Genomic DNA, 25,375 nt, shown 5'->3' with positions numbered 1-25,375 from the left:
TTGAAAGTTCCACTGCAACATTGTTGCTGAATGTTTCTGAACATTGTTGGTGTGACTGTTCCATAGACAAAGCGAGAGACCCGAGAGAGGACTTTCAGGACTTAGATGCACTTAGCCGTACCTCCAGGCTGCGTACCCTGCTTATGAGACCATTCTCCGAAACTGCCTTCCCTTTCATAGAACACAAGCTCTGATTCAATGCCACAGATTCTCCAAACTCACAATTCTTATATTTTTTTAAACATACTTTTTATTGACTCTTTGGGAACTTCACCTTGTGTATTCTACTCCCAGACCTTCCATATCCACCCTCCATTCATGTAGGCCCGCCCTGCCCAAGTAAATAAAATAATACAGATTAGTAAGGAGATAAACCATCTCTACGGAGTGCAGCACTCTGCTTATGTCACTCTGCACCTCTGTCTGTCCCACGAGTGGCATTGGAAGTTGTGGTATGCCTTGCACTACACCCTTCTGCCAAAACAGCCCAAACAGCTTTACTTGAGAATATCCGTTGCAATGAGTCATTAGGCTACTTCAAGGTCTCTGGCTTCTTGCTACACCATCAACCTCATAGAGGCTCTCAGATATGCTGCTGTTTCCCTGAGTGGTGGCGAGCCAAGACTGGTCCCAGATGGCAGTTTTCCCTTGGTGGGGTGGGGCTAACTCCCCTGAGCCCATGTGACCAGTTGGCGCCAACATGTGGTGGCTGGTGGGGGGCAGAGCCATCTCAGTGAGACATCAATATGGCTTTGGGCTGCATTCACAAACCCAGGACATCCTCAGACCCTTTAGTGACTGTACGTATGGACCACTGACATCAACATAGACCCCGGCTGCAACCAGACCACAAACCTAGACTCGGCTCTCAGTGACATCAGGCACCAAGGACATCACCACAGTCTCAGGGCTGTCATGTCAGGCTGTTCCCACTGCCATCATGTCTTCGGTTTCATCTCTCTTCGTAGCACACAAACCGCTTAGCTTCTTTTCCTCTTCTATCTCTCCATCACCTACTTGCTCGCTTCTAGGTTGGAAGCTGCCCAAGGTATCTCAGCGTTTGTGCCTCGCCTGCCCACAAACCCACCTTTATAACCTAGATAAATGATAAACTTGAAGGTGGGTTTTTGTCAGACTATATATGTGGGGTTTTTTTTCCCTTCAGCTCACAATTTTTTTAAAAAAATTTTGATTGTGTTGCCAACATTCAAAATTTGAGATGTTTCTCACAAATATCCAGATAATATTTTAGAACCAAAAGGTCTTGCATGTCAGCAACTCTCTTGGCTGGAACTGAGTGTTACCTGTCACCATTACAAGAGGAAGACACACTTCTGCTGGTTACAGCCTGCCCCAGCTCCCCACAGCATTTACAGTTTCCACTTCACACATTAACTTTGGGTCTTCTCAAGATTTCCCATGCCCTTAATTCTCCACTACACATGAGTTGTCACTTTACGGCATGTATTTCAAAAGCTGTTGCTGGGCCCTTATCTTCTTGTGTGTGTGTGTGAGTGTGTGTGTGTGTGTGTGTGTGTGTGTGTGTGTGTGTGTGTGTGTGTGATGGCAGAGCACCTCCTCTCCATCTCCCACTGATACACAGACCCTCCACCTATTTGATGGGATCTCTGTTACCCCATTTGTTCTGATGTGTCCTTTCTCTACAGGTCTGTCAAGCTACCCCTAGAAGACGCGACCTTCCTAAACGAGCCCGACATGCTTTTCCCCACCACTCTGCCAAAGGATCTCATTTATGGACCCGTATTGCCACTGTCGGCCATTGCCGGGCTGGTAGGCGAAGAGGCAGAGACTTTCAGGGTAATTATCTTGCTTGCTCCAAGGCAAGTGTCTTGGAAGTGGGATCTCATTTGATTATAAGACATCTGGGAATGGAGGACCATTCTGCTCTTTACTGTGTCGCCTGAGAAGCAAAGACCCTCACATACAGGGGTCTGGATACTTGGGGAGATTGTGGCAGGTACCTGGTACCCACATGCCTGGGTCTGGACACTTAGGAAGATGGTGTCAGGCAGGTGTGATCCTGATTTTGGACAGACTGATGTGGAGGGACTCGGAAGCAAGAGATGCAGTGTGAGAGCTGGCAAGTAGATCCCCTTCCCCCTACAGGAGCGAAGAGGCAGCGATGGAGATATAGATGTTAATGCGGTTCTCAGGGGTAGCACCTGGGAGCAAAGGGGAGGGGCTGGTGCATAAGCAGACAGCGTCTGAGGGAGGAGGACAGGGGTGGGGCAGAAGCACACTGAGAACAGTAGGAGGGGAAAGAGCAGTCGGCAAGAAGCCCCCATCTCTGTCTGAGCACAAGCAAATGCAGGGGAGTGGAACGTGGTGGAGGGATTTTTGAAATGACAGAATTTGCCAACAGCCTCACACTGGTTTCCCCCACCACTGCTGCTTGATGCTCTCTTCTTTCTACACATTTACATCAAGCTCCTTCCAGGTAGCTGATGCCCTCTGGTGACCAAGCAGGAATGTTCCTGTCAGAGGAAACAGGCTAACAATAAAGCAAAGAAAGACATTAACTCGGAGTGGGGGTGGGGTAGCCTCTTTCTTGAGACTTGAAGCACAAGGAGCCATTCCTGGTAGAAGAAGAGAAGGAGGAGGAGGAGGAGGAGGAGGAGGAGGAGGAGGAGGAGGAGGAGGAGGAGGAGGAGGAGGAGGGAAGGAAGAAGAAGGAGGAAGGAAGGAAGAAGAAGAAGGAAGAAGGAGGAGGAGAAGGAGGAAGAGGAAGAAGAAGAAGGAAGAAGAAGGAAGAAGAAGAAGAAGAAGAAGAAGAAGAAGAAGAAGAAGAAGAAGAAGAAGAAGAAGAAGAAGAAGAAGAAGAAGAAGAAGAAGAAGAAGAAGAAGAAGGAAGAAGAAGGAAGAAGGAGGAGGAGAAGGAGGAAGAGGAAGAAGAAGAAGGAAGAAGAAGGAAGAAGAAGAAGAAGAAGAAGAAGAAGAAGAAGAAGAAGAAGAAGAAGAAGAAGAAGAAGAAGAAGAAGAAGAAGAAGGAAGAAAAGAAGAAGAAGGGGGAGGGGCAGGGTATATTTCAAGTGCAGGGAACAGCATGCCCAGAGGCCCCGCCCGGGTGAGATACCTTGGCATGTTTGAGGGACGGAGAACAGAGCTGTGTGGTTGGAGTGGTAAATGCAAATACAGAATGGTGGTCAGGAGGGAAATGGAGAGAGGAAGTCACAGGGCAGGGCATTCGGGACGAATGAAGACCAAGACCAGAAGTCCTCTGGACCACCGGGACCTGTTATGATGATGTCTTGTGGAACCAAGCTGCGGACAAAGGTGGTGGGCAAGTGCCCAAGTGAAACAGCACTGTAGAAAATGAAGCTATCTCACTGTGAATATGCGTAAAGTGACACACCGTAAAAGACTAGAGGGTCATAAAATGTCTGTGGAGAACAAGAGAAAAGATCCGTGTTCACAGTACGTCCTCTAATGAACCACAGTAATTCACTTCTGTAAATAAGGGAACATGATTAATTCTTGTCCAGACCAGGTTCTAGCCATGGGAAGTGCACCACCCCATCTCAGCCACAAGGGGGCAGCAAAGTAAAAAACAAGGCGCTCAGCCAGTTATTTGCCTGGAATCCCTTCTCTCCCCCTCCCCCCCCCCCACCCCCGTTTCCTCCCCCTATTCCTCCCCCCTCCTCCCTCTCCCTCCCCTTCTCCTCCTCCTCCCTCTCTTACTCCCCCTCCTTCTCTCATCCCCCCCCTCCTCCCTCCCTCCCTCCCTCCCTTCCTCCCTCCCTCCCTCCCTCTCTCCTCCTTCTTCTGTCCCTCCTTTACTCCCTCCTTCCCATCCTCCTCCCTCCTTCCCTCCCCCCTCCAGTAAATCTGTAGGCGTCCTAATAGTTCACACTTCCCACTCAATAATGGGTCCAACATAAAACGTTTAAAATCCAGGCAACTGTCTTTTGCCTTTGGAAGATGCTATGGAATCTTTTAAACCTCACTTAAATGCCTCCATGTCATTGTGGCCATGGAGTTGGCACAGCGGATGAAGCCCTGGGTGCCGCAGTGTGCCTCCAATGTCAGACCAGCATGGGGGTTGGGTCCAATGGGGAGCTTCAGCTTCAGTGAGAGTCCCGGCCTAAGCAGCAAAGGTGAAATGGAAAAAGACGCCTGCTCTCAACCTCCAGCCTCTGAGAGTGGACACCGACCTGCACCCCACACACATACACAGGCGCACGCACCGCACCACACACACACACAGAGAAAGGATGCTTAGACATGGAGTTGCTGTGTTAAACAAGGTTCACGAATAAACTGCATAGCTTCTTCAGTGGGCTCTGCTCTGTGCATCTTTACCGCTTTGTAAAAGCAGAAATGTGATGCTGTGAATTATAACTCTATGTCATACATCCATATTACTTGGGGTTTAGCTCAGAAGTCTAATTTCCCAGTCATTTGCCCTTTCATTTTAACACACACACACACACACACACACACACACACACACACACTGGAAAACAGATAAAGCACTGACTAGTGATTGTCCAACGAATAGAATACAGGCAGAGCTTGTCTCCCAAATTCCTCGATTTCATTCCTTTTCTTGAATGCCATTTCTTTGTTTTCTTGAATTTTTTTGAATTTTTATTCCATGTGCAAGAGTATTTTGTCTGCACGTACATCTGTGTGCCATTAGGGCATCTACATGGAGACCCAAAGAGGGTGTCAGATGCCCCCGCACTGGAGTAACAGATGTTTGTGAGCTGCCATGTGGGTGTTGGGAATTGAACTCAGCTCCTCTGCAAGAGCAGCCTGTGCTTTTAATCTTAACTGATGAGTGCTCTCTCCAGCCTACAGAACCTCATTTCTCGAGACCTGGGTACTAATGTCAAAGAAACCAATGATGACTTGTTCTATGTAAGAGTCTCTAACATTGGCAAGATGGGGACTCTTACAAGATCACAGTCATTAAATAATCTCATTATTTTTTATGTAGCTACCACCAGATTGGCGCACTGTAGACCTTTAAATAGGCCCAATACACATTATGCAAGTTACTTAGGGTGTTAGAAAACTATCCAGCCGGGCAGTGGTGGCACATACCTTTAATCCCAGCACTTGGGAGGTGGAGGCAGGAGGGTTTCTGAGTTTGAGGCTAGCCTGCAGAGTGAGTTCCAGGACGGCCAGAGCTACACAGAGAAATCCTGTCTCAAAAAAACAAAAAAACAAAACAAAACAAACAAACAAAAATAAGAAAGAGAGAGAGAAAACTATCCAGTTTTGCTGTGTGTGTGTGTGTGTGTGTGTGTGTGTGTGTGTGTGTGTGTGTGTGTGTGTGTATAAAATCGAAAGCAGATGTTATCTGGGCAGAAACTGGACCCAACATAATGAATTTAAGCTCAAGGGTCCAGTTTCTGTGTTCCGTCTACTGTTCTTTTTCTTTTAGACAAGATTGCCTAAATAAGAAACTCTTTGATGAACTCAAATATTTCTCAGCATGTTTGTATTGTCCTAACCTTTAATGCAGTACAAAGCTGGGATCCAGTTTTCCATCTTTGGGCTCAAGGCGATCAGAATGTCTGACATCTGATCCCAGGGACCTGGAAATGGAGGCTGAGTTGGTAAATGTTTTGAGATCCAATTACAACACACCCCATTTCTTCTAAAACTAAAAATAGAAAATCAAGACATCTGCTCATTCAACCCAGATCCCCCCACATCTATTTTGTTGTTGTTGTTGTTTGTTTGTTTTTCAAGACAGGGTTTCTCTGTGTAGCCCTGGCTGTCCTGGAACTCACTCTGTAGACCAGGCTGGCCTCGAACTCAGAAATCCGCCTGCCTCTGCCTCCCAAGGGCTGGGATTAAAGGCGTGCGCCACCACATCTGGCTACCCACATCTATTCTTAAATAACACCAAGTGCATTATTAAAAACAAGAATATGGAATCAATCCTACAAAAAATGAAGAAGAAAAACTCCAATTGTAGTTTAACTTTCTACAGCCAAGCGCTTTCCAGGTCTGAGTCCTCCGCTTCCACTTCACACATAGACTCACTGGTATTGGGGACCAGGCTGGTGGCATTTGTTGGCGTTTGTTTTGCACAGTTTTAGGGTTAGTTTTTGTTTGTTTGCTTGCTTGCTTGCTTGGATTTTTTCAAACTGGGTGTAATACAAGCATCGGGTAGACAGAGGCAGGTGGATCAAAAGTTCCAGGGTAACCTGGGCTACACAGTGAGATCCTATCTCTAAATAAATAAATATGTTAGGTACACTTAGCTGTGACAGAGTCTTTTTGTAATGTATAGTCTGTCAGATGCCACCAGAACCACACTAGAAGGTTTAGATATTGTACTTCAGTGAGTGTCTCTTTGCCTGGGCAGATCCCGCAGAAAAGCCATTCATTGGTGACCATCTAATCCCTCTGGTTGGTTAATGGTACCATTGTTTTTAATTTGGAGTGGGTTGGTGAGTAGTGACTATTGAGGTTTTTTTTTCCCTAATTGTCCAATCTATGAAGACATAAAATAGGTTAGCCACACCGTTAAAGTCACCTCCCCCTTTGAAATAGCATCATATTGCATATCGCAACTTCTTCTTCTGACCACTGCGCTGATCACATTTCAAGGTCCACCTGAACATCTAACCTCTCTTTTCACTCTCCTCCCATGGCTTTATCATCACGGCTCCTGTAACCCACATGCCTGTCCCAGCCATCACCTCTCTGCTTCCTGATTCTGCCACCCCCCTGATTCCTCTCTACGTGACTGCCCCACTGAGGAGAAAGCAGACTGGCCACACTGGCTGCCGTAGAACCGGTAGCTAACACAGGTTTCTTGGAATGGGCAAGATCAGCAACTTATGTCAGCTGAGAGCCTGGTAGGGATCGTTCATAAATTTAAAAGAGCAGTGTGTTGTCTCTTGTCAGACAGTTGAGCGTTTATTGGGAGGGTGGCTGGCACACCACAAGCCATTTACAACAGAAGATCGCTGGGCATGTGGTTGGCAGTCCTTCCCAGCAGCTGCGCCGGCTCTCACCTCACTTCTCTTCAACATGCTTCTTAGCACATGACATCCTCCATATTCAACGTTGCAACTTACTATCTAACTCTCACTCTCTTTCCCCCTCATTGGTAGGAAAACTCCGTAAGGGAAGGGGCTTTTCTGCCACTCACCTCCACATGTGGATATTCAGAACACTGTCTGGAAAGGGCCCAATACTCACGGAAACTCAGTGAATGAGTGCCCAAGTAAAAGCAGGGCACAGACACAGATTTTTTTCCCTTTGTTTTTTTTGGAGACAGGGTTTCCTCTGTGTAGTGCTGGCTGCCCTAGAACTCACTCTGTAGACCAGGCTGGCCTCGAACTCAGAAATCCACCTGCCTCTGCCTCCCAAGTGCTGGGATTAAAGGCGTGCGCCACCACCCAGCAACATAAACATAAAACTCTCTAGACATGCTAGGAAAGTGGCCCCTAGTTTGTTAACAAAGTTTATGTCCCTGGGTGCCAGAAGGAAACAAGGTCCAATTCTTAATCATGTAGAACTACAAGAAGCACAACAATACACAAATAGTCACACACACATGTGCGCACATACACAAACATGCACACACACACATGTGCATATCCACACATGTATGTGCACTTCTGTATACATGTGTGCGCATACACACATCAGCATATACAAGCACATACATATATGTACTTGCAGGTACGCACACATGTGCACTCATTAGCACGCGCACTCTAGTACATTTCAGTAGTTACTTAGAAGGAGTGGGATTGGAGGTAGAATGCTTGTTTAGCATGCAATAGCTTCCTGCACTGCAAAAGGAAGGAAAAAGAAAGAGGGGGAACATGGGGGAGAGGGGAAAAGGGAGGGGGAAAGGAGGAGAGAGTGGGGGGGGGGGGGAAGAGAGAGAATATTCTAGTATCCTGAATTCAAAATCGAGCACTGCAGGCAACATTTCTGACATATTTGTCAAGGCCACCTTGAGCTTCAGGGAGGAGAGTGTGTGGTCTGTTCAAGACTTCCTAGGAAGAGGCTCTAGGGTTTGGTGCTGTGCTGACAAAGGACAGCCTCTCCTTGCTCAACACAAGTGCTAAAGGCCCTGGGAGAAGACTCAATATCACCATCTAAGACAAGCCTGAACAAATTATGGTCCCTTTTTGTGGCCCAAATCTAAGAATGGTTTTTACACTTTCAAGGGTCATGCAAAAGAAAACAAGGAGTATACTCAACCCACATGGCCCACAGAACCTGAGAGACACCCCCATTCCACCCCACCCCCACCTCCACCTCCACCTCCACCCCCACCTTTAAGCTTTTGTGGAAAAAAACTTGCTTTAAACTCGATCCAAACTGGTTTTGGAGCCCAAAGTCAACTTATGCTTACGTTATGATTCCTCGATGGACTCGAAGGCACATGGAATGATCACGGACCAAATGAGAGGGGCCGCAGCATCAGGCTAAAGGTCATCTCTTTGCCTTTGAAAGCCAACTGAGCAGAGGCCCCCAAGCTAACCTTTGCAAGTGACCCTTGCAAGACCAGAAGACAATTTAACGACAATGCTAACGACAATCTTTTCTGAAAGGGGGTTTTTTGTGACCAATTAAGGACTCTAGGTGCCAAAAGTGGGCACTAAGAAATAGTTAACAGAGTACTAATCAATTGTATTAGCAGGAGAGCCTTGGTTGTTCACAGTGAGTAAAGTATAGAGAGCAAGGGGGGAAGAGATAGGACTCTGATGTTGAAAATGAAAAATCGATGCATTCCCCCCACTCCCACCCCCACCCCCACTCCCCGGCAGCTCGCTCTGGTTGGTTTCTTTGTGACGGTTCTTTTGGTGGGTGTTTCTGTGGCCCTTAACCATGATTGCCGTCCTAACACATGGATGCTCTTCCCTCCCAAAGCCGAAAGATGACATATATCCTCTGCTTCACCCAACTATGCACTGCTGGACTCCGTCAAGCGACCTGTACGTTGGGTGTGAAGAGGGTCATCTTCTGATGATTAACACAGAAACCCTGAAGGTGACCGTGCTCCAGAAGGCGGAGGAGTTTCCACTTCCGGGTAAGAGACTGCCCTGCCTCCGAGTCCGGAAGCACAGTTGTTGGGTTAGCATTGCACATCCTTCAAGATGGTGGATTGGGGGGGGGGGGTCCCTGATTTTCCCCCTTTCTTAGAGACATCCTGGGGCCTCCTTAAGTTTGAGTCTCTGTTAGCAAGTCCTGCGGATACACTTGTGGCTACTCACTGCTTACTAAAAGTTAGCCGGCTCCTAGTGTGAGGATACCAAAAGATACAACTCTATATATTCGTGTCATAAAATCCTCGGGACACCACAAGGAGATACACCTGTAGCTTCACCACACACGAGATTTACAGGGCACCCTCGTCTTCAAGAGCCAGTAAAATGTCTCAGCAAGTTAGGGGGCGTGCCAGCAAGCCCACCAATCAGGGCTTAATCCTCATGGGGTGTTGTCCTCTGACTTCCCCCGCACATGGACCCTCCCCTCCCACCACACATAACCTCCAAACAAACAAGCTCAGATTCTTGTGAGCTGTGGGGCTGACACCAGAGTCCAGGGAATAAGGCCTTGGACTCCCAAGTTCTGATCTCCGATCCGGTAATCTTCACCCAGGTTTTTTGCAACAAACCTGACCCATTCTTTCTTATTTTTTTAAAAGATTTATTTTATGAGTACACTATAACTGTCTTCGGATACACCAGAAGAGGGCATCGGATTCCATTACAGGTGGTTGTGGGCCACCATGTGGTTGCTGGGAATTGAACTCAAGAACTCTGGAGGAGCAGACAGTGCTCTTAACCACTGAGCCATCTCTCCAGTCTCAGACCTGACCCTTTCTGACATGAATCTACATCCAATCCAAAGCAAGCAGCTGGCTACCTTCAAATTGCTCATGCTTAGCACCCAACTCAGGGTCTCTTCTGTCTCGAGGTCCCGCCTCCTGCCTCTGACATCATTTCCCATCAGCCCCAGAGTGAGTCTGCTAAGAAGTGTTTCTACCTGGTCGTTCAGGGATCTGCCTCCTGGCTCATTCCCTTGCCTCTCTCCTCTCCATCTCACCCAGGGTCTGGCTCACACGTCACTCCCTCTTGCAAATTTTCACAACTTCAGTATCTTTCACGAAGTCCCTCTCCCAATCACAGACTCTCACATCCTTGACAAAGCTTTCCCCCACAGCCCTCCATGTTGTGGCTGGGCCTCCAGCCCTCCAGCCCAGTTCCTCTCTGTAGAGTATCTACAGCGCTGTTACCTGGACGCTTTCTAAGAGCAAACCTTTTAGAGATCTTCAAAACAGGTATAAGCAGTCCCTCTTCCAGGCCTAGATTCTTAAGACTCCAGTAGTAACTGTGTTGTAGTGGGGACCGCTGGACAGTAACAAGGAAAGGACACATTTCCCAGCCGCCAACATCAGATACATTCTGCGCAGCAGACAAACATTTTGGCGGGTGCCATCAGAGCCCATGCAGTTGCCGTATTTCCCTACACAAACTGGTAGCATGGATCTCCTCCCCAAAGACCAATATCTTAATAATAACAAATGTTCTTGCAGAATTTTTTCCCTACTGCACTTCATTTGATAAAAATTTATGAGCCATTTGATGTAGATTATATACATTTATAAAGTGTATATCCATCTTCAGTACACAGCCCAGCAGTGGTACGGCTTTGATGGTGCAGGTCTGTGGCACCAGCCTTTTCCAGTCTCTGATGGGGCATTTCTGCATAGGCGTGTAACATGAGGCCTCCGGTGCAGCTCGTCTCCCTTTTATATACTCATCCCCGGGTGCAGCTCCTGCTGAGCCGTGCTGCTCTTTTGATTACATCACCTACTTTCTCTTGTTTGTTCTTTCCCCAAAGATGGAGCCCCGCTCATCAACCCACTCACGCTGGTGTACCAAAAGGACGGCATACTCGCTTCTGGAATTGTAATGTATTCTACTTCTCAGAATCCCTCACTTCATAAAAAAAAAAAAAAAAAAAAAAAAGCACACACACTCTCTCTGCTGCCACTTACATATATGAGCCATATTTTGTCATGTCTGGTTCTTTTTCAGACTAGCAATTAAAATTTAAGTTTCCCTGTTGAAAGCCATGATAAAAAGTTTACTCGGGAAACTTTCCATTACGTGCACACACAAAAAAGTTAGGCAATGACCGAGCATGTCGTGTTGTTGCAAATGAACAAAAGTGGCCTTTAGAAGCTTGCTGCTGTCCCTCCTACCCAGGGAATTACACGCAGGGATCTGCAGCCCAGCCCAGTCTCCATTTCTACGATACTGAATTAGCTTGTCAGAAATGCGCTTGGGTCTTTTGTCTGTTAGAGCTGATAATGACGCCCAGTATTATTCATCTCCATTTACTTGAGCAGTTGGGGTCAGCCACAGGTTGTACCGGGCACCATGCAAAGTGTATTATTAACCCTCACAACTTTGTCAGGTAGAAGCCTCGTGACAGTCACCGGAGGGTGAACCCGGGGCCTCACACCCCGGGGTACTATGCTTTTACCCTCGAGAATACATTTCCAGGAAGTTTTAAATGGGGGCAGACCACGTGTCTCCAATGGGGGCAGACCACGTGTCTCCTCGCGGTTGCGATTGGCGCCGTCAAGGTCAAGATTACATCGATATCTCAAGTCTAGGTGAAGCTGTCCCTCCCTAGTCCGCTGACAGCTTTGTCTGTCAGTCTCAGTGCCAGGGGTCTCTCTGAGGCCAGGGAGGCAGCGACATCGGGATGAAAGATTTCATCATTAGGATGAACAAGGCAGAAGCCACCGTGAGCCTCTGAGCTAACCCTCCACTTGTATTTTCCTTCCTGGAGTTGTCCAGAGAAAAGCCCCTCCCACGTCCTCCGTTTAGTCTGCATTTGTGACCTTTAAGATTCTTAGCTGTGTTGGTGAGGGATGGAGAATGGTCACCAGCTTTGGAAAAGCACTTTGCCGTATGAAGTCGCATCTCTCAAATGCCTGGCTTAGCTCCAGTGGGGTTCCATTTAGCACATGATGGCCACCCCACCCCACCTCTGCCTCTTAGCTATTGTAGAAATAAGTCACATTCCTCTTGAGACTCGTTCGATTAGGTTATTTATCAGCATCCAGTTGGCCAGCCCATTTTTATTGAACACCTGCCATGTTCTAGCACCGTATCGGGGGCTGGAAAGGAGAACATGGCGTAAATAAAAAGCACGACTCTACTTTGGTGTCACATGGGTGGTTAAAAAACGAACATAGTAGGACTAATGCCCTTTTATTTTTTTAAATATTATTTATCTAATGTATATTTGTACAATGTAGCTGTCTTCAGATTCATCAAAAGAGGGCATCAGATTTCATTACAGATGGCTGTGAGCCACCATGTGGCTACTGGGAATTGAACTCAGGACCTCTGGAAGAGTAGTCAGCGCTCTTAACCGTTGAGCCACCTCTCCAGCCTACTAATGCACTTTTAAACGAGGACAGTTAACACTCAAGCCCTATAAACTCTGCCTCCTTTGTCCTGCTTTCTGCATAATGAAATACATGGTTAAAAGTAGTCTGAGTTAAAGGTAACTGCATTCTGGATGTAACCCGAGATGGCGCTCTCACACAGGGGCAGGCAGACTTGGCTGAAGTCAAGCGTGGTCTATACCGACTCTGGTCTGTCTCGCTGTGTCTGCAGGATGGTGTGATATACTCCTTCATCATCAAGGATTCAAAGTACCAAGTGAAGACCTTTCTCGAGTTTGATGGGCCGGTGACACATCTGGTGTTCTCCCCCAGTTACAAAATGTTACTGATTCAAACAGACAAGGTACATTAGTGATTTCTGGATGCCCAATCTTTAGGCACCGTCAGTGCATGATGGGAAAAAAGAAAGGGGCGTGTGTGGGCAAGGATTCTCCTCACATCAGCACTCTCTCTGCTGCACATGGGAAGCACCTTGAACAAAGGCTCAAATTAAAAGTAGAGGCTTGGCTATGTATACACACCAACAGAGGAGAGCGTGAGTTCAAATCCAGGGTCCTCTATGCCCCACCCCCCCGGGGGGGTTCGCCTTCCATGTCTCTTGGCTCTGTTTCCCCTTTGCTGCCTCTATTTCCTTGCAATTTTTCCCTTCTGGTATTTACAGCCTTCTGCTACTCTTGCTTATATTTCTGTCCTATTGGTAACTTTGGAAGAAAGTCACCAACTGTAAAATAAAAGCGTTCTGAAATAGATGTGGTGGGTTGTTGCGGGAAATATCTAGAGCTAGCCTCTGCACCAGATGATCTAGACTCTCGGCCCACTAACTCGCCACATGGCTTCCACGAGGCCATCTCTCAGATGTCCCCCCCCCCCAGTTCTTCTCGCTTTCTTTTTTTTTTTTCTTTCCATTTTTTATTAGGTATTTAGCTCATTTACATTTCCAATGCTATACCAAAAGTCCCCCATACCCACCCACCCCCACTCCCCTACCCGCCCACTCCCCCTTTTTGGCCCTGGCGTTCCCCTGTTCTGGGGCATATAAAGTTTGTGTGTCCAATGGGCCTCTCTTTCCAGTGATGGCCGACTAGGCCATCTTTTGATACATATGCAGCTAGAGTCAAGAGCTCCGGGGTACTGGTTAGTTCATAATGTTGATCCACCTATAGGGTTGCAGATCCCTTTAGCTCCTTGGGTACTTTCTCTAGCTCCTCCATTGGGAGCCCTGTGATCCATCCATTAGCTGACTGTGGGCATCCACTTCTGTGTTTGCTAGGCCCCGGCATAGTCTCACAAGAGACAGCTACATCTGGGTCCTTTCGATAAAATCTTGCTAGTGTATGCAATGGTGTCAGCGTTTGGATGCTGATTATGGGGTGGATCCCTGGATAAGGCAGTCTCTACATGGTCCATCCTTTCATCTCAGCTCCAAACTTTGTCTCTGTAACTCCTTCCATGTTATTAGACGCGTTCTCACGACCGGCCAGGAAAGACGCAACAAACCAGAATCTTCTGCGGCAAAGCTTTATTGCTTACATCTTCAGGAGCCAGAGTGCAAGAGAGCAAGCCAGCAAATGGCGAAACCCCATCCCTTTTTAAGGAGAATTATCCTCCACCTAGGATGTATTACTCCCTGATTGGCTGCAGCCCATCGGCCCAGTTGTCATCACGGGAAAGGCAGAACACATGGTGGGAAAACTGCCCCTGCATGTGTGCAGACTATGTTTACCACTTAGAACACAGCTGTCAGTGCCATCTTATAATGGCAAATGTGAGGGCGGCTCCTCACACTTCCAAGGGTGTTTTGTTCCCACTTCTAAGGAGGGGCATATTGTCCACACTTCAGTCTTCATTTTTCTTGAGTTTCATGTGTTTAGGAAATTGTATCTTATATCTTGGGTATCCTAGGTTTTGGGCTAATATCCACTTATCAGTGAGTACATATTGTGTGAGTTCCTTTGTGAATGTGTTACCTCCCTCAGGATGATGCCCTCCAGGTCCATCCATTTGGCTAGGAATTTCATAAATTCATTCTTTTTAATAGCTGAGTAGTACTCCATTGTGTAGATATACCACATTTTCTGTATCCATTCCTCTGTTGAGGGGCATCTGGGTTCTTTCCAGCTTCTGGCTATTATAAATAAGGCTGCTATGAACATAGTGGAGCATGTGTCCTTCTTACCAGTTGGGGCATCTTCTGGATATATGCCCAGGAGAGGTATTGCTGGATCCTCCGGTAGTACTATGTCCAATTTTCTGAGGAACCGCCAGACGGATTTCCAGAGTGGTTGTACAAGCCTGCAATCCCACCAACAATGGAGGAGTGTTCCTCTTTCTCCACATCCACGCCAGCATCTGCTGTCACCTGAATTTTTGATCTTAGACATTCTGACTGGTGTGAGGTGGAATCTCAGGGTTGTTTTGATTTGCATTTCCCTGATGATTAAGGATGTTGAACATTTTTTCAGGTGCTTCTCTGCCATTCGGTATTCCTCAGGTGAGAATTCTTTGTTCAGTTCTGAGCCCCATTTTTTAATGGGGTTATTTGATTTTCTGAAGTCCACCTTCTTGAGTTCTTTATATATGTTGGATATTAGTCCCCTATCTGATTTAGGATAGGTAAAGATCCTTTCCCAATCTGTTGGTGGTCTTTTTGTCTTATTGACGGTGTCTTTTGCCTTGCAGAAACTTTGGAGTTTCATTAGGTCCCATTTGTCAATTCTCGATCTTACAGCACAAGCCATTGCTGTTCTGTTCAGGAATTTTTCCCCTGTGCCCATATCTTCAAGGCTTTTCCCCACTTTCTCCTCTATAAGTTTCAGTGTCTCTGGTTTTATGTGAAGTTCTTTGATCCATTTAGATTTGACCTTAGTACAAGGAGATAAGTATGGATCGATTCGCATTCTTCTACATGATAACAACGAGTTGTGCCAGCACCAATTGTTGAAAATGCTGTCTTTCTTCCACTGGATGGTTTTAGCTCCCTTGTCGAAGATCAAGTGACCATAGGTGTGTGGGTTCATTTCTGGGTCTTCAATTCTATTCCATTGGTCTACTTGTCTGTCTCTATACCAGTACCATGCAGTTTTTACCACAATTGCTCTGTAGTAAAGCTTTAGGTCAGGCATGGTGATTCCACCAGAGGTTCTTTTATCCTTGAGAAGAGTTTTTGCTATCCTAGGTTTTTTGTTATTCCAGATGAATTTGCAAATTGCTCCTTCTAATTCGTTGAAGAATTGAGTTGGAATTTTGATGGGGATTGCATTGAATCTGTAGATTGCTTTTGGCAAGATAGCCATTTTTACAATGTTGATCCTGCCAATCCATGAGCATGGGAGATCTTTCCATCTTCTGAGATCTTCTTTAATTTCTTTCTTCAGAGACTTGAAGTTTTTATCATACAGATCTTTCACTTCCTTAGTTAGAGTCACTCCGAGATATTTTATATTATTTGTGACTATTGAGAAGGGTGTTGTTTCCCTAATTTCTTTCTCAGCCTGTTTATTCTTTGTGTAGAGAAAGGCCATTGACTTGTTTGAGTTAATTTTATATCCAGCTACTTCACCGAAGCTGTTTATCAGGTTTAGGAGTTCTCTGGTGGAATTTTTAGGGTCACTTATATATACTATCATATCATCTGCAAAAAGTGATATTTTGACTTCCTCCTTTCCAATTTGTATCCCCTTGATCTCCTTTTGTTGTCGAATTGCTCTGGCTAATACTTCAAGTACTATGTTGAAAAGGTAGGGAGAAAGTGGGCAACCTTGTCTAGTCCCTGATTTTAGTGGGATTGCTTCCAGCTTCTCTCCATTTACTTTGATGTTGGCTCCTGGTTTACTGTAGATTGCTTTTATCATGTTTAGGTATGGGCCTTGAATTCCTGATCTTTCCAGAACTTTTATCATGAATGGGTGTTGGATCTTGTCAAATGCTTTTTCTGCATCTAACGAGATGATCATGTGGTTTTTGTCTTTGAGTTTGTTTATATAGTGGATTACATTGATGGATTTTCGTATATTAAACCATCCCTGCATCCCTAGAATAAAACCTACTTGGTCAGGATGGATGATTGCTTTAATGTGTTCTTGGATTCGGTTAGCGAGAATTTTATTGAGGATTTTTGCATCGATATTCATAAGAGAAATTGGTCTGAAGTTCTCTATCTTTGTTGGATCTTTCTGTGGTTTAGGTATCAGAGTAATAGTGGCTTCATAAAATGAGTTGGGTAGAGTACTTTCTACTTCTATCTTGTGAAAAAGTTTGTGCAGAACTGGAATTAGATCTTCTTTGAAGGTCTGATAGAACTCTGCACTAAACCCGTCTGGTCCTGGGCTTTTTTTAGCTGGGAGACTATTTATAACTGCTTCTATTTCTTTAGGGGATATGGGACTGTTTAGAAGGTCAACTTGATCCTGATTCAACTTTGGTACCTGGTATCTGTCCAGAAATTTGTCCATTTCGTCCAGGTTTTCCAGTTTTGTTGAGTATAGCCTTTTGTAGAAGGATCTGATGGTGTTTTGGATTTCTTCAGGATCTGTTGTTATGTCTCCCTTTTCAGTTCTGATTTTGTTAATTAGGATTTTGTCTCTGTGCCCTCTAGTGAGTCTAGCTAAGGGTTTATCTATCTTGTTGATTTTCTCAAAGAACCAACTCCTCGTTTGGTTAATTCTTTGAATAGTTCTTCTTGTTTCCACTTGGTTGATTTCACCCCTGAGTTTGATTATTTCCTGCTGTCTACTCCTCTTGGGTGAATTTGCTTCCTTTTTTTCTAGAGCTTTTAGATGTGTTGTCAAGCTGCTAGTATGTGCTCTCTCCCGTTTCTTCTTGGAGGCACTCAGAGCTATGAGTTTCCCTCTTAGAAATGCTTTCATTGTGTCCCAAAGGTTTGGGTACGTTGTGGCTTCATTTTCATTAAACTCTAAAAAGTCTTTAATTTCTTTCTTTATTCCTTCCTTGACCAAGGTATCATAGAAGAGTGTTGTTCAGTTTCCACGTGAGTGTTGGCTTTCTGTTATTTTTTTTGTTATCGAAGATCAGCCTTAGTGCATGGTGATCTGATAGGATACATGGGACAATTTCAATATTTTTGAATCTGTTGAGGCCTGTTTTGTGACCTATTATGTGGTCAATTTTGGAGAAGGTACCATGAGGTGCTGAGAAGAAGGTATATCCTTTTGTTTTAGGATAAAATGTTCTGTAGATATCTGTCAGATCCATTTGTTTCATCACTTCTGTTAGTTTCAGTGTGTCCCTGTTTAGTTTCTGTTTCCATGATCTGTCCATTGGTGAAAGTGGTGTGTTGAAGTCTCCCACTATTATTGTGTGAGGTGCAATGTGTGCTTTGAGCTTTACTAAAGTTTCTTTAATAAATGTGGCTGCCATTGTATTTGGAGCATAGATATTCAGAATTGAGAGTTCCTCTTGGAGGATTTTACCTTTGATGAGAACGAAGTGCCCCTCCTTGTCTTTTTTGATGACTTTGGGTTGGAAGTCAATCTTATCAGATATTAGGATGGCTACTCCAGCTTGTTTCTTCATACCATTTGCTTGGAAAATTGTTTTCCAGCCTTTTATTCTGAGGTAGTGTCTATCTTTTTCCCTGAGATGTGTCTCCTGTAAACAGCAAAATGTTGGGTCTTGTTTGTGTAGCCAGTTTGTTAGTCTATGTCTTTTTATTGGGGAGTTGAGACCATTGATGTTAAGAGATATTAAGGAAAAGTAATTGTTGCTTCCTGTTATTTCTGTTGTTAAAGTTGGCATTCTGTTCTTGTGGCTGTCTTCTTTTAGGTTTGTTGAGGGATTACCTTCTTGTTTTTTCTAGGGCATTGTTCCCGTTCTTGTATTGGTTTTTTTCTGTTATTAACCTTTGAAGGGCTGGATTCGTGGAGAGATAATGTGTGAATTTGGTTTTGTCGTGGAATACTTTGGTTTCTCCATCTATGGTAATTGAGAGTTTGGCTGGGTATAGTAGCCTGGGCTGGAATTTGTGTTCTCTTAGTGTCTGTATAACATCTGTCCAGGCTCTTCTGGCTTTCATAGTCTCTGGTGAAAAATCTGGTGTAATTCTGATAGGCTTGCCTTTGTATGTTACTTGACCTTTTTCCCTTACTGCTTTTAGTATTCTATCTTTATTTAGTGCATTTGTTGTTCTGATTATTATGTGTCGGGAGGAATTTCTTTTCTGGTCCAGTCTATTTGGAGTTCTGTAGGCTTCTTGTATGTTCATAGGTATCTCTTTCTTTATATTTGGGAAGTTTTCTTCAATAATTTTGTTGAAGATGTTTGCTGGTCCTTTGAGTTGAAAATCTTCATTCTCATCCACTCCTATTATCCGTAGGTTTGGTCTTCTCATTGTGTCCTGGATTTCCTGGATATTTTGAGTTAGGATCTTTTTGCATTTTCCATTTTCTTTGATTGTTGTGCCGATGTTCTCTATGGAATCTTCTGCACCTGAGATTCTCTCTTCCATCTCTTGTATTCTGTTGCTGATGCTCAAATCTATGGTTCCAGATTTCTTTCCTAGGGTTTCTATCTCCAGTGTTGCCTCACTTTGAGTTTTCTTTATTGTTTCTACTTCCCTTTTTAGGTCTAGTATGGTTTTGTTCATTTCCATCACCTGTTTGTATGTTTTTTCCTCTTTTTCTGTAAGGACTTCTACCTGTTTGATTGTGTTTTCCTGTTTTTCTTTAAGGACTTGTAACTCTTTAGCAGTGTTCTCCTGTATTTCTTTAAGTGATTTATTAAAGTCCTTCTTGATGTCCTCTACCATCATCATGAGATATGCTTTTAAATCTAGGTCTAGGTTTTCGGGTGTGTTGGGGTGCCCTGGACTGGGCGAAGTGGGAGTGCTGGGTTCTGATGATGGTGAGTGGTCTTGGTTCCTATTAGTAGGATTCCTACGTTTACCTTTCGCCATCTGGTAATCTCTGGAGTTAGTAGTTATAGTTGACTCTGTTTAGAGATTGTTCTTCTGGTGATTCTGTTACCGACTATCAGCAGACCTGGGAGACAGATTCTCTCCTCTGAGTTTCAGTGCTCAGAGCACTCTCTGCTGGCAAGCTCTCTTACAGGGAAGGTGCGCAGATATCTTGTTTTTGGACCTCCTCCTGGTCGAAGAAGAAGGCCTAAAACAGGGCCTCTCTCAGAAGCTGTGTTGCTTTGGCAGTTCCCAGAAGCTGTCAGCTTCTGTGGTGCAGACTCTCACCTGTGCAGACTAAATTCCTAAGTTCCAGGGAGTCCTGGAACCCAGATGGCGACCGCTGCTGCTGAGGCTGAGGCCGCCTCCCAAGCCAGGCGGACACCTGTCCTCTGGTCTGGACGGTGGCCGGCTGTCTGCGGCCCGCCAAGGGTGCTGCCTCAGCGGCTCTGTGCTTCCGCCCGTCCCAGAAGCTGTCCGGTTCTCTGGCGCACCCTCTAACCTGTTCAGACTAATTTCCTAGGTCCCTCGGAGTCCCGAAACCCAGATGGCGACCGCTGCTGCTGAGGCTGAGGCCGCCTCCCAAGCCAGGCGGACACCTGTCCTCTGGTCCGGACGGTGGCCGGCTGTCTGCGGCCCGCCAAGGGTGCTGCCTCAGCGGCTCTGTGCTTCTGCCCGTCCCAGAAGCTGTCCGGTTCTCTGGCGCACCCTCTAACCTGTTCAGACTAATTTCCTAAGTTCTGCTGAGTCCCGGAACCCTGCATCCTGTTTCTTTCTCCCCATTTGCACATTTGTGCCTCTCTCGCTTTCACACAATGCCCTACGCACCCCTGGTTAGCCATCTCAACACCTAACTACCGGGTAGAATCAAGACTCTTAATGCTTAATTAGCCAATCAGATTTATGTATCAATAATAACACAATTTACAAGATGCCAATACAATAATTTCAGAGCCAAATGAGAACGATAAAGCTTCAACACAATTATTCCAACCTTTTGATAACACCACATCAGCCTCCATCCTGGTTCTCCCTCTCCTCCTCAGACCTCTCTCTCTGTCTCCTCAACGCCTTGCTCCACCTCCCTTCTCCTGTCCAATCACAAGTCTCCCACTGCCCTAATGTGATTGGACAGGGAAAATCCTGCAACAGTGGGTTAATTTGGTCACCCATCTACCTGTATCAGCCAGTCTGGTCAGGAAAGGTCTGACCTCTGATTGGCCAGGCCAATCAGATATCTACCCTTGCAGTTTGGTTCTTCTCAGCCCACCCAGATATAAATTCTGTATAAAAAGAAGGTTGAAGAATCAATGTATAAACAAATGACTCTCTGAGTTAGAGAGACCCCTGGCTAGTAAAATGACTCCCAGATGTCAAGATTAGCAGTCATTTTATTGTCAGGCAAGAACATTGGACAGATTGCAAATAAAGCTAAATGTTTTGGTTTTATATATGGGAAGACTTAAGTTTCTGGTAATTACTGGAAGTCAAAACAATGGTACTTTGTTTTATAAATAAATGGGAAAACTAAAAATATCTGTTGTGAAGCAGAAACTATTTTAAAGAAAAAAAAGTATCCTAATCGAAAAAGAAAACAGCCAAATGAAACTACTAAAACACACACACACACACACACTCACAGACACACACACACAGACACACACACACAGACACACACAGACACACACACACAGACACACACACACACACACAGACACACACACACACACAGCACACACAGACACACACAGACACACACACACACACACACACACACACACACACCACAACCAAGGAAAGACTAAATGAGCATACCCAGGGCTGGCAAGGTGACTCACAGTTCAGAGCACCTGTGGATCTTCCAGGAGGCTCCTGTTGGATTCCTGACACCCACACAGCAGCTCACAACCATCTGTAACCCCAGTCCCAGGATGTCAGATCTCTCTTCTGGCCTCCACAAGCTTCAGGCATGCATGTGGCACATGGACATACACGTAGGCAAAACACTCATGCTCATGAAATAAAAACGGCACCAGCCACTCAAACGCTGTACACACATATATATGCAGGCAAAACACCCATTCTTTTAAAAAAAAAAAGGTTAAAGAGTTAAATGAGCGTACTTGACATGGAAGATAGATGACGAGGTTATTAGGAATGCTCCTGCCAAGAAAACCAGAATGGAAGGAAGGACAGAAGGACGTTATGATAAGAGGTGTGATTTGCATACTGAAAGAAACCTAGCATGTCGGACTGAAGTCCTAGAGAGGAGAGAGGTGGGCAGCGGCAAGACTTCAGAAGAGTCTAACTCACAGAACTGATTAAATAGAGTTCGAAGATTTAAGAGACAGTATAAGTCCCGGGAGGAGCCGCAAGACACCACACTTACAGTTCCCAAGATGAATCCTTTGAAAAACAGACGGAGCCTCTTTAAAAGGTATATGAGTTAAGACAGAAAAAAAAGTTACTCGGGATACATGTTAGACGCTGAGGGGTACCAGCCACAGGCCATGACCAGAGGAAACTTTAAAAATGGACTTCGGGAGGGCCCAGGGGGGAAAGCTGCCAACTAGCAGGTCAAAAAGGAATTCAAAGAAGCAAACTGTTTGCTGTGACAGACATCTGAAGCCTCAAGGTTCAGGGACACGGCAACAAATAGGTGACCATGTGCATCATTCAAGCGCGAAAGGGGCAGAGTCTACTGGTGCTCTGCTGACATTAGAGGGACACATCCTCATGGTGAAACTCATATAGATATAAAATCCCTAGACTTTGGGTGACAGAATATGAAATTTACCAGAATGTATGACCATGTAAAACATATAGATGCCTAATGACACACACACAAATGTATATAAAATGCATATATAATTATATATAATATATAATACATAAAACATAATACATAATATAATATAGTGTGTGGTATTTATATATAATATATATAATATATAGTATTTATATATAATATAGTATATAATACATAATATAATATATGATATATTATAAATATAAATGCATATGTATATAATACATGGTGGAATGACTAGGAAGGAGAGAGCTACAGTATTAGCAGGACATTCTAATAGGTTTCTCTACATATATAATGGAATGAACTATGCATTCTCGACCTGTATGGCGGAGTGAACAATGTATTTTTTGGCGTAGCGGCCAATACAAACTTAACATTTATCTCAACCACTCCGAGCCTGAGGTGACTTCTTATTCTGAGTAAAAGCCCCAAACAAGGTGCCATCAAATGACCCTTCACAACACAGGCTCTGTATCCTATCCCTGGTCTCTCTCCCACACGCTTGTCTCTTATTGTATCTGCTCATTTGTCGTGTCCTGCCCTCATTTAAATAATACGATTTCTATATTTTAAGTTCCTCTAAGATCTTGTTTGAGTCTGTGACGTCCCTTCACCTGGTCCCAGTGTGCTGCACACAGTGGCCATTAAACAAGTATTTGCTGACTTAATGACATGTGCAATAATTTTTTTCTTTGTGTGGCCGTTTTAGGGGTCTGTTTATATCTATACGTTTGGTGCAGAGATGCCTCTTGATAAACTCCTCGATGCCTGCGATGGGAAAGTGCAGGCTGTCAGCTTTATCACACCTGGAACCAAATACTTCCTGGTAAGAGCCGGTGTACTGGGTGGGACACGATAGTATTCAAGTTGTTGTGTTTCAAGGTTTATATCCCTATCCATATGTAATTGGATATCTTTAGACCAACCTTTGTAAAGCAAGTTTTTTTTTTTTTTTCAAAATCACCTTCAGAGAAAGAACTATTCTGAAAGGCCTATATCAAAGAAGTTAGATTAATAATATCACTCCAAAAATGGAAGTTCCAGGCCCAGACAGGTTATCTGGTGAAGTCTAGTAAATATTTAAGGAAAAGAAATACCAATTTTCCACAGTACCACTTTAAATCTAGAAGCAGAAGGCATCCTTCCCAGCTCCTTCTCCGATGCTTTTCTCTGACCTAAGCTACACAAAAGACAAGGAAAGGAAACTCCAACTCAGCAGCTCCCCGAAGCAGACACAACACCCTCCATTAAATACCAGCAACGCAGAAGGACAATTACACACCTTAACCAAGCGTGATTTATTTCCGGTATGCAATACTGAAACACCGATTCCGCGTTAACCCGTCAATTAATTTCATCCATATTATGGACTCAACAACATCTGTTACCTGCTTATAATAAAAATACTCCGAGAACAGAATAGAGCTGCTCACCATAGTAAGAATGTCTACAAAGTGTCTAATTCCTAATCAATATCACACTGGAAGTCTGAGCTCATACAATAAGTCTGTTTTTGGTTTTGTTTGTTTTGTTTGGTTTGGTTTTGTTTTGTGTAAAAGGTATACAGACTGGAAAGAAATAAAACAGCCTCTGTTTTCTGGTGACAAAATTGCCATCATAAAAAAAATCATAAACAATCAAATTTTCAAACACCCTTAGTGTTGGGTGACCATGGCAAAGGTGTAGGAAAAACGGTTAAAACACAAAAAGATGAATTGTTTTCTTACATTACCAGTAGTGAGCAATTACAATTTGAAATACTACTTATGACCACGCCAATAAAATGAACTAGGTGTACATCTAATGAGAGAGAGAGAGTAGGCATTCTATGGGAGAAGCCACAAACCCCGGAGAAAGAAAGAACTAAACTGTTCTATTCTTCCCCCACCCAAAAAGTCCTCATTGTCCCAATTGCATGTTAAATCGCAAAGTCTCTCCCTTTTCCTTCAAGATGAGGTTTCTGTCTGTAGACCAGGCTGGCCTTGAACTCTGACATCATCTGCCTCTGCCTCCAAGGCTGGTATTAGAACCTACCTGACTAAATACTAGCCAAAAACTTCTGCTTACTTCCGGGCCGAGTTCTTTTACTGCATTTTTCCAACCAATTGTAGACCAAGTCATAGATGAAGGCCCCTTTACAAGCCCTTAAAAAGAAAGAAAGAAATCTCAGTACTTAGTCAGCAATGCTACAACTGCCCAGAGGCATCTTTAATTCTTAAGTAATCTCACTTTACAAAGAGCCCAGACGTGTTTGAATCTAGCCCCATGCTCTGCAGTACTGAGACCACCTCCAAGACCAGCATCAATAGCTAATGGGAAAGGGAACCAAAGGGTTAAACGATTGTCTTAATCTATGGCCAGCTGTCACCCTGACAGGGATAACAAGCTGCTGCTTTGTTAAGATGTCGCTTCTCCCGAAACTGAGCTACAGACTCAGTTTAAGTCCAGCCAAAATGTCAATGTTAGTTTGTAAAGAAAAAAAAAACTGATTGATTACAAAATTTTCATGGCAACATAATAACCAATCAAGACCGTAGGGAAGGAGGCATCGGTGAGGTACTGAGAAATAAATACAGTTGAGCTGATGCTGCAATAATAGAGACTGGTGTTGGTGAAAGAATAAGATAATAGATAAATGTAATAGAAAACAGAGCCCACAGGTAAACCCACAGGGATATAATCAAATAATCTTTTCGGGTTTCAAACTTTCTTTTGAGAAAGGGTCTTGCTGAGCTGCCCAGGCTGGTCTTGAACTTACAGACTTCATTCCTCCACTCTCCAGAGTGCTGGGCTCCTAGGTAAATGCTATTGCCATGCCTAACACAACAGTAAACTGGCATGTGACAAAGTAGCCAAGACAACTTGGTGAAAGTAATATCTCCTTTTCATCAAATGCTGCTGGGACAACTAATTCCTGCACTCGTGTAACTTACACACACACACACACACACACACACACACACACACATACACACACGTACGCACCTGCCCAAATATTCTGAACCTAGATGCAAACCGTTATATATTCAAAAAAAAATCAAAACTAATCGTAGACAAACGTAAAAGCAAAATTATAAAGTTATTAAAAGGTGATGATAAAATCCAAGTTACCTTGACCTTGATGGCAAACTCTTTAACTACAGTACCAAATACAGCCTGCGGAGGGATAAATCAGAGGGTTGCATTTGACTAGAACCTCTGTTCTGTGGGGGCAAAA

The 25,375-nt window shown here is 44.5% G+C and overlaps 1 protein-coding gene across 6 annotated transcripts in view; it reads left to right on the top strand.

Moving 5' to 3' along the window:
* The window catches only part of Cfap43 (cilia and flagella associated protein 43), a 100,598-nt gene that overhangs the window by 12,608 nt on the left and 62,615 nt on the right, over positions 1-25,375 (top strand). For 5 of the 6 annotated variants that reach the window (XR_003952732.1, XR_001782551.2, NM_027559.2 and 2 more), the window contains exons 5-9: positions 1,668-1,818; positions 8,875-9,034; positions 10,852-10,919; positions 12,648-12,779; positions 22,868-22,984. Coding sequence is in view for 4 of the 6 variants with exons in the window: in NM_027559.2 (NP_081835.2) it covers positions 1,668-1,818; positions 8,875-9,034; positions 10,852-10,919; positions 12,648-12,779; positions 22,868-22,984 (628 nt within the window). In the remaining 2 variants the exon portion in view is untranslated. The remainder of the gene's footprint in view (positions 1-1,667; positions 1,819-8,874; positions 9,035-10,851; positions 10,920-12,647; positions 12,780-22,867; positions 22,985-25,375) is intronic. The other variant, XM_011247103.3, reaches the window with a different exon arrangement.

Source organism: Mus musculus, chromosome 19 (genome assembly GCF_000001635.26).
Source record: "Mus musculus strain C57BL/6J chromosome 19, GRCm38.p6 C57BL/6J".
Lineage (NCBI taxonomy): Eukaryota > Metazoa > Chordata > Mammalia > Rodentia > Muridae > Mus > Mus musculus.
Note: the sequence above shows the minus strand (reverse complement) of the source record. Positions and strands in the feature narration are given on the sequence as shown.